General features: G+C 39.3%; 2 protein-coding genes across 2 annotated transcripts; one reads left to right on the top strand and one right to left on the bottom strand.

Moving 5' to 3' along the window:
* Positions 1–3,043: 3,043 nt before the first annotated feature.
* Positions 3,044–6,981, bottom strand: LOC109034514 (uncharacterized). The gene is made up of 2 exons (XM_019047713.2): positions 6,711–6,981; positions 3,044–4,627 (listed from the first exon to the last, which is right to left on the bottom strand). The coding sequence occupies exon 2, from the start codon at positions 4,614–4,616 to the stop codon at positions 4,134–4,136; it is 483 nt and encodes a 160-aa protein (XP_018903258.2). The 5' UTR covers positions 4,617–4,627; positions 6,711–6,981; the 3' UTR covers positions 3,044–4,133.
* A 769-nt stretch (positions 6,982–7,750) lies between these two features.
* On the top strand, positions 7,751–9,892 carry LOC140224573 (uncharacterized). The gene is made up of 2 exons (XM_072300259.1): positions 7,751–7,908; positions 8,741–9,892. Exons 1-2 carry the CDS (start codon positions 7,890–7,892, stop codon positions 9,040–9,042), a joined length of 321 nt encoding a protein of 106 aa, XP_072156360.1. The 5' UTR covers positions 7,751–7,889; the 3' UTR covers positions 9,043–9,892.

The following is a 9,892-nucleotide window of genomic DNA, read 5'->3' as shown; positions in this document are numbered from 1 at the left end:
AAAAGGGTGGACGGTAATTTTATCGTTTCCCGGTCGAAGAAACATACCTTCATCACAATGTTGCAAAATTGACTCAAACAGTTCAATTCTTTGCGGGAGTAAACCTGCACAATTTTCGTTGAAAATTTGTCTGATTTTTGCATGAGCACAGAAGAATAATTACTGTAATTTTCAATAAGCAATGCCCAATACATCTGCTGAAAAGTGCAATTTGCGCGAAAAAATCTGGCAACATTGAAATGTTGTTAAGTTATTTCGTGAGAGAAATGACAATTTATATAAAAAGCCAAACTATATGATTCAAAGCAACCACGTATACCTTTATTTGATCCCTGTGCCTATACTCATGGGTTGAAATAGACGATAATTCAGCAGGGAAAGAAAATAAGTTTCTGGGGAATTTTGTCATCATAACTTAATTTCCCAGCTGTCAATTCCTTATTAATGTATACGTCTAGAACACACGGGAGTTAAGTTGCTAACGTTGCATTTCAAAGACAATCACGCTGCAAGAACTGTAGGGGGTCAAAGAGATTTAGCTGTTGCCCCAAAAAGACCATCCTCCGTCAACTTTTTTGCGGATCGCAAAACCGCATTTCCACCATTTTTTTCGTAACATCACATCTGGAAAGCTTCTGCTACAATATGCTCTGAAAGAGGGTATTGAGTCCTTTCCTCACCGCGAGAAAAAAAAATAAAAAATGAAAAACTACTGCTAGCCTAATGGAAATGGAGGGATGCAAATCTATCCAGGAGCAGTCGAACTGCATTTTACATTTTCTCAAATATCCTTTATTTAATTAATTTATTTTTTTCACCAAAAAAAACTTAAATTTTTAAGATTTGCCACGAATGTCACCTTGAGTGCGAAGCTAACACTAATAACATTTCAAACTAAAATTTTGCTTCGTTTTTTTTTTGGAAAGTATGACGTCGGAAATTTTTCGGAAATTTGTCGAAAATTAAGAAATATCTGGTGTAGTGCAGCCGATTTTTGTTAATAATTTCTGACTAATTCAGAGAAGAATGACAATTTAGGAATTCTGAACGCTTACAGCAATTATTGCAGTCATTAATTCTTGCTAATCTATTTCTTCAAGCAATGTAAAAGGGACTCTCTCAGCTCCTTAAAACTATACGAATCTACTGATAGCAATGCGCAAATCAGTCATACTGCATACTGTTAGTCTTACTGTTTACCATAGTTTTAGGTTCGAATTGGTTTCCAATCTAATTTTTGACGGAACGTCGCGTCGCGAAGTGTACGAATGGATATCTCACGCTTGAAGCGGCAAGCGAGTTTACGAGAACAATAACAGAGGTAAAATTGGGAAAGGCTCATATTTTGGCTGTGATCCACTCCGCCGCCGAGAGATAACTCCAAAAATAGCGTTTGCATGCGCGTCCGTTTAGTCGCCTCAAAATTCCGAGGCCGAATCCGTTCACACCGGTCGCATCCAGAGTAGACACAGTAGAAAATTTACTCTTTCGGTGTGAGTTCATCAAAAAAACATCATGGTTTTTGTTGAATCATGTGACTAAAAAACTCCAAAAAAATAAAAGAATAAAAAAAATAAATAAATAAATAACTATGGACAGGAGAAACTTCCGATCACTTCCAAGAAGACTGGCAGTATTTTCCAGAAAGAGGTTTGAAACCCAAGGAACGAACTACGTACTTCTCCCGTTTACGGACTCTCAAACTTGTAACGTACCCGCCAATGGCGTGGCGTGAATTACGATTTATCGATTTTTATGCCATTTAAACCTATGGAAAAGGACCAATAAGCAGGGTGTTCGTAGCGGACACCTTAATAATCGATTCTTTACCATAGGTTTAAATCACATATCAATCGATATATCGCAATTCACGCCACGCCACTGGTGCCCGTAAATCAAGCGAAGACTCCACCCTCTCCTCCACGATAGAACCTCAGAATTCACGTATAAAGCCGTGAAGAGCTGTCGATATTTCGATATTTGCCTGTACGAACTTTAGGCACTAGAATGGTGGATCTCGTCGTGCTACAGCCAATGGTGGCTTTTGCACAACCGTTGTTGAGACGGTTTTACTACATGCGGTTCAACTGAAGGGCTTGAAGAACAAAACGCATAAGTGCAGTTTTAAAAAAAATTGAGATATTAGTGATTTCACCTACATGTAATTTTGAAATAAATGCTGTGAAGAGTTCACCGGTAAAATTCAATTTTTAGTATCAAAATGTGAGTTTAAACATTCTTTCCGCCATTAGGCTTCATATAATTTAGAAACTTTAGACACGTTTTTCTCGAAATAGCAAAAACTGCGCTTATATATACGCTTTACGCTATGTCCACCAGGCTTCTCAGCTCTACTATAACGGTGGTCATTGCCTCCGTGGAAAGTGTGCAGCAGCATTTTTAGATTCCTCCTGCGATTTCGCAGAAATCCGGTTTTCTCAGTGCACACCTATTTCGGAGCATGTGAAAAACAATGACATAATCAACAAAATTGTTTTCCATGATGATACATATAATAGGTAATGTAGCATCGCGTCCATGATATTGGACTCCATGATCATCTATATAATGTTCGGTTGCTTATCACGTCCAAGATCTTGGACTCCATGCTCACTTTAATCAGGGATAATTTTTTAGAAAAATCGAAGTGAGCATAGCGTCCAAAATTGTGGGATGCAGGAATTCTCTGACAACACACGAGCATATGGTCCAAAAATTCATTAAGACAATTTTTGTGAAATGAAGACAAACAAATTTTTTTTCGTAAAAAATTGTGCATTGGTTTGGTTTGGTTAGGTTAGGTTAGGTTAGGTTGGGTTAGGTTAGGTTAGGTTAGTTCAAGTTAGAGTAGATAAGAGAAGTATACGATTTTCTATGATGATAAACTTTAAAACTACGAGAGGTCTACTTGCTATTGGACTCCATGCTCATGAAAAGAAGTGAGAAGTTAAGCGATGAGCATGGAGTCCAAGATCTTGGACGAGATGAGCACGCAAGTATATCAAGGGTGAGCATGGAGTCCAATATCATGGACGTGATGCTACATAATCATATAATATTATAAATATTTAGATGAGGAATACAAATTTTGTCTAATTAATCACAAAATATCACATAAACACAGGTAACCAGTCATCTACTCATACTAGAGTTATTCCCAGCTGTTGGATCACAAAATTTGAATGTAACGGAAGGGTACACGAAAATACTTGCTGAAGAAATACTTACGCTAAGAAAGCTTTTGGTAAATTGCTTGTTTCCAGTGGGAAAATGCTATCAATCATAAAGTCTTGAACATAGAAACAGACCCATATTTAAAACCATCGGATAAAATTCAACATAATTTACTGCAAGAATTGATTTTCAGATAGTCTAAGACAAAACATCTTCGAACAGAAAATAATGCCGCGAGACTGAAGGTTGCTAGCCTAACTTAAATATTGAGGGCGGAATAGTAAGTTGCATAAACTTTACATCCACTTCATTTCAATTTGGCTGCCATCAAATTTTCCAGTCGGAAAATGCCCTTGCGGGCTGATTCTTGAAATTCGTCGCTTCCCGGACGAAGGAACTTAACTCCATTTCAAGGTGGCAAAATTGACTTAATAATTTGAGTTCTTACAAGCATGTACCCGTTTGATTTTTCTTCAAATTTTTCCTGATTTTTGAGATCAGGAAAAAATCGGGGACATTTCCAGTTAGAAATACCTAGATTCTCCTGGTAAAAATACGATTTAGAATCGGTGGTGAGGCGTGAATGATCGATTATCGATATTCCCCATTTAAAGGTATTGTAAAAGATCGATTATTAAGGTGTTCGTTTTAAACATCCTGTCCATCGATATTTTTCCATAGGTTTAAATAGCAGATCGATGGATATCTTGCGAATCACGCCACGCCGCGCCACTGTTTACACGGTGAAAATTGGCAACATTGAAATGAAGTTACGTTCTTCCGCGAGGGAAACGATGAATTGGACTGAATTTTGCAATTTGGAGCTATAAATTCTGACTCATCTGAAAAAACACGTATGTGCATAGGGAAATTAATGGCACATACGTTGTTTTTAAACCGGGCCGGAATTTATAGTTCTTAATTGCAAAGTGTAGCCCAACTATCTGGCGTCTCGAGCCTCACCACCCCCAATTAAAACCCCAGAAACTATTGGCCAACTCTATAGCTCTCCTAGCCTGCTCCATGGCGTCCTGCCTGGCTCTCTCCGCTGCCTTGAGAGCTTCCTCCCTCACCCTGTTCGCCTCTTCAAGAACTTTAGCAGTGTGTTCTTGTGCCTCTTTTATCGCATTTTCTCTCTCCTCCTCTATCCTCCTGTCCTCCTCGTTGAACTCCTCGATTTCCTTCTCCGTCATCTCCTCGCCCACGGGGAGGTTCGTGTACCACAACGCTCCATCGGCACTCTTCTGGTACTTCGGTTCGTCGTCTAAGTCGTGTATGTTCTTGCACACAAGTTTCCGGTTTACGAATGCCCGTTTCCCTCGGAACGTAATGGTTTGCGTTTTCTTCGGGCTGTGGACCGTCACGTGGACGTTGTCGTGGTCAAGCTCTAAGTGGTTCCCCGAGGAAGTGAACGGATTGAAATTGTTTACACCTCCAGACATGCCCGAATTACCTGCGCGGAAGAATGTCATGAAGAGTTGATTGGACTATTTGAATCAGAAGGAACTAAATCCATTGTATCATGAGCCCGGTCGTGCATATATTCTTACGGATCACATGGTTCATGTTAGGATGGAAATAGTTACTTTTGAGTTAAATACGTCCAATTGGAGTTATTGTATGCAAATGAGATCTGCGATTTTAGTAAATTTTCGTATTAAAATAAAACAAGTGCTTTTATTTTGGGGAACTTAGAGATTTTGCTTAAATGTGGCCTAGATGAAACCTTATGCTGAGATAATACTCCCAGGTGAAAGTTTCAGCTTGAGTTCAAAGCTCGTTGCTATACAGTGTTGCAAAGATAACACTTTTAACCATTAGAAAATGCTAATATATTGAAGTTCGTCGAAAAATCAACTTTAATTGATATACCTCTTCTATTTTATGATGCATATTCTCATCATTTGGGCTACTTTTTGCAATTCAGTACTACAATTTCTGGCCCATTTTAGAAACAACGTATGTACCATTGGTTTTCGTATGGTCATGGGCGTTTTTACAGATGCGCCAGAAATGATATAGTTCCTATAATTTGAAAAGGAAGTCCACTTGATGTTAGCCGAAACGAGCTTTGAACTCAAGCTAAAACTTCTACTGGCGGACTGTCCTATCATATGGAATCGTTTAGGCCACATTAGAACAAAGTTCGTGAGTTCCCTCATGAAATAAAAGGCAAAAAAGTCGTTTCTGAAAGGTTTTTTCGCGAAAAACATGCTGGTGCTACTAGGTTTCTCTGAGACGAACTCCCATACTAAAAAAATTCTGAGGCCGTAATGGAGGCAATTGTCTACGTAATGGTGATAGCCACGTCCATACCTGGTTAAACTCTTCACTTCCAGATAGGGAGGAAATACATTGGTGGAGTCGCCGGGGCCACAGCCGAAGTGGCAACCCTGGTAATTATTCGCTCTTCATTTGTGCATGCAGAGTTTGGTTGGATATGAAAGTGGGCTCTCGCCGTAACGTAAGCAACCCTCTTCATTACAGCCTTAATCTTCCGCTGTGTTTATTCTCGATTTTTTTGATTTTTTTCCAATTTTGCTTTTTCTGAGGAAGATATGTAATATTAATATTTATTAAATACGGATGCTAGGACTTAGTGAGTTTTTTGGATACCGCTCTTTATACGATCTATTTGGCGAGGAAAGCTTCGTAGTATTAAAGGATGCCTGTCATTCGTAATATGCTGGAGCGCCCTCAAAATCGTATGAAACTGTGCAACACCTCCGTTGCGAATTAGTTGCTTGAGGCGCCGCGACGTGGCACGCTGCGGCGCGGAAGGCGGGCGACTAGCGCATTGGCGCCTACAAACCTAAGGGGATACTTCAAGCATAGCGCAATGCGTGAAGTATCCCCTTAGGTTTGTAGGCGCCGCGCCGTGGCACGCTGCGGCGCGGCAGGCGGGCGACTAGCGCATTGGCGCCTACAAACCTAAGGGGATACTTCAAGCATGGCGCAATGCGTGAAGTATCCTCTTAGGTTTGTGGGCGCCAATGCACGTTTCACACCGGTGGCATGCCGCTCCGCTCTGTGTTAGGCTCTATTAATTAAACTCGCGAAGTCAGCGATTTTGAACTCATGATTTTGACATTTTTGCACACTCTGAATGGATTATTCTCATTTAAATCGATGGGGAAAAATATGTATTGAAGGAAAATATAATGTGTGTTTTGTACATTTTAAGGTTGTTCCGTGCTAAATTTAATGATATCCAAAGCTTTTAAATTTTTTATTTTATATTTTGTGCTGTTTTTCCCTGTCACTCGATTTTTCTCTCTCTTTTTTCAATTTGATGTCCGATTTTTCTTTACAGTATGTCTGTAGACCCATATCTAAAGCTCGTAGTTACCGGTCTCATATACAACCCGCAGAAAGCGTGTTTTAAGCAAGCGTCGGGTCATATTCGACCCTGGTTGGGCATCTTAATTATGGTTAACAATCGCGATTATTTCGATGACGATTCAAAAATCGATCCACTTGTTTTGAATCTCCGCTCTTCATGTCACAGGAAGGAGTTTGAAACCTAAAATAATTACCAATGATGACTGCTCCGTTTCCGATGCCCCTGCTGATCCCGCCATTGTTGATGAAAGGGAACCCGCCGAAGCCACTACCAAACCAGGCTCTTCCTTGAAGCCTCGAGTCAACCTCTTGGTCTTCATCCGTGAAGCCTAGTCCCGCGGTTTCGTCTGTTGGTCCAGCGTCGATCTCATTCAAAGCGAGGATTCGCTCGTTGCGTTTGAGGTCTATGATGGGTCCCGTTGCTGAACACAGGACCGCCTGAAAATTATAGAGATGGATTTGAAGCTAGACTAATCCCAGATTAAACATAATATTTTTACAATATTGGGCAAATATTGTCAGAATTTTCGCAATATTTACACAATACTGACAATATTTTGATAATATTTAAATCAAAATTATTTTTTTTGAAAAATATTTAAAGAATCTTTACTTAGTATTTTTAAAAATAATATGTTTACCCAAGATATTACAAAAATATTTTCAAAGTATGGGCACAGTATTTTAAAGCATTGGCACAGTATTTATGCCAAAAGGAAATATGGTGTACACTTTTAACATTGGCTCAATATTTAACCAATATTGGCCCAGTTTTTGCATAAATATCAAAACAATATTGTTTAACTATTGGCTAAATATATCTATTTCATCTGGGATGGCTGAGTCAAGTACAATTAAACTGAAAAAATTAAGTTATGCTCGCCTGAGTTTGATCCAGACTGAGGACTAACGAACAATATCGCCTGATAAGTTAAAATGTTGACAAAAAAAGAGTCAGTGACTTTGCCGCATTCTACAACATAAAATACGCAAGCTGATGATTTTAGTTTTTTTCCAATTCTGTGGTTCAATGACGCTGTAATGTATGAAAAAAATGCAAATCTAATCTTAAAATTACAATAATTATGACATTTTCTCTTCGTTCTACCAAATCGTCAGTTTGCAGATAGGCGATCGTTCGTTGGGCATCGATATGAAAAATTAAGTATTTAAAGTCGCATGACCGAGTAGGACGTGTTAATATTTTTGAATGGGAGGGGGATATTGAAATGATTCGAGAAGAAACAGGCGCATAACTGGATGATTGATTGGATAGATTACAAATGAGTTATGCAATAGGTTTTGCTTGGTGAAATTTGAAGTTTCGTCTGCAGTCCATTTTCTTCCGTTTTGTGGATATTTATAACCGTGTTATGGCTTATACGTTCTTAGGTAAAATTTTTGTATCAAATATTGACAAAAACATCATTCAATACAAAATTAAATGAATTAAGATAGTATTCAACTCTGGGAAGTGATGTGTTGGACAATTTAATTTCAAAATTTCCATTTCCTACATCTTTTTCCAACTAACAAAAAAGAGAGGTGACAGTAGTAGAAAAGTTTTGGCTGGAAGAGTAATACGTTTAAAAATAGGTTGATCTGTCTTAAGTCCACCCGGCGTGGGTCAAATCAAAAACTTCGTTTTTACGACATTTCAATGAATCGTGACGTTCCATGAACTTCGCAGTTTGATCTATAAAAATATGTCTCTAATAATGCACATATTTTAAATGCCTTCACGATCTTTTTCGATACAAGTCCAAAACATTTGTGAGTGAAATGTAGCATGAATTACTCTTTTTTTTAAAATTTTACACTTTGTAATCCGTGATGTGGCCTAAGAGAGGATCCTCGCTACTTTAAAAGGTTCGGAAGTTGAGATATCGACGTACTTATATAGAGGAAGGTTACTTAGATCCTTAGTTGTTTTTCAGAAAAGAAATACAATGAAAAAGGACGTGTATATATATTAATTACAAAAGTACTCAAACTAAATGTCGTATACTTATAGTTGAAGATTTCCAGCATTGTGTAGCAGGATGTAATGTTGGTTCTATCCTAGCTTAAATAATTCTTTCAATAACCCCAAAAGCAAATGTTCGGCCCTCACGAACATTCAATCGAATCACCTAAGGTCTCTGTCCCCAAATTGCACCACTCAGTCATTTGTTCAGCTGGAATAATGTCTAAATTTTAAATTTCGTTAACATTTCCAATGTAGGAAACTCTGCCATGATGAGAGACGTCTATAGCTTCCAATCGGTCAGTTCGTCCAACGGTCTTATGGAACTCCACCACGGGAATGTCCACGTGACGGTCTATAGCCCGGGTCGACCTCTGGCTGTCGTGTTCCAAGGGAAACAGGCTTTCGTGAACCAAAAACTCGTTAGCAAGAATACGGACTGTCTAAACGACGAACTGACGTACCAGAAGACCGCCGATGGGGCAATCTGGTACACCAATCTGCCGGTGGGCGAGAAGATGACAGGAATGGAGATCAAACAATTTAACGAAAACATCTAGAGGATGAGAGAGGAGAGAGAGAGGGCGCAAAGACTCGCCATGATGAAGCTCGAGGATGCAAATAGGGCGAGAGTAGAAGCTCTCCAAGGGGTAGAAAGAGCTAGGCAGGCTGCCATGGGACAGGCTAGGAGAGCTATGGAGGTAGCAAACAGGGCGAGAGTAGAAGCTCTACAGGGGGCAGAGAGAGCTAGGCAGGCTGCCATGGGACAGGCTAGAAGAGCTATGGAGGAAGCGAATATGTCGAGGGAGATAGCTTTCAGAGAAGCGGAAAGAACCAGGAGGGCTGCCATGGAGCAGGCTAGGAGAGGTATAGAGATGACCAATAGTTTCTGGAGGAGAAACTGGTGACAGGGTGTGGTGAGCTCTGAGGTTTACGGCCTATATGCACGTTTTTCTCTGGGAGAATGAAATGGAAAGCACGAGAAAGAGAAAGAGAATAGAAAGAAAAAGCGCCAGAGAAAAACGATGGACGATGTAATAATAAATGGACGCTGAGACAAATTGTTGTATTTCGAACGCTACTTAAATCGTAACCAGACCTTCAAAGAAACTACCACAAACTGGCTCTAAATGTTGATCTTTAAATCAAAACATATTCCGATCTCCCCATCTCTCGGATCAGTCCTGAATTCGAGCAAACAAAAATGTCTAAACCGCGATTTTGTGTTTAAATGTGCTACTATTCCACTTTTGTAGAAATTTAATATGTAAACCTTATTCAACTTCAGCAAATTGAGAATGCAAGCACGAAGTGCACACTTCAAAAACATGTGTGAAAGTAATGTTTCTTTTCCCATGTATCCATCCTATTATTTCAGGAAAATAAAGAAAATGTAAAAAAATTGTGTAT

The sequence above is a fragment of the Bemisia tabaci genome, chromosome 5, assembly GCF_918797505.1.
Source record: "Bemisia tabaci chromosome 5, PGI_BMITA_v3".
Taxonomy (NCBI): domain Eukaryota; kingdom Metazoa; phylum Arthropoda; class Insecta; order Hemiptera; family Aleyrodidae; genus Bemisia; species Bemisia tabaci.
The sequence above is the reverse complement of the archived record's forward strand: the minus strand, read 5'-3'. Positions and strand labels throughout refer to the sequence as shown.

Excerpts from the sequence above, each read along its gene's own strand:
- LOC109034514 (XM_019047713.2), bottom strand. The coding sequence starts at position 4,616 with ATGTCTGGAGGTGTAAACAATTTCAATCCGTTCACTTCCTCGGGGAAC.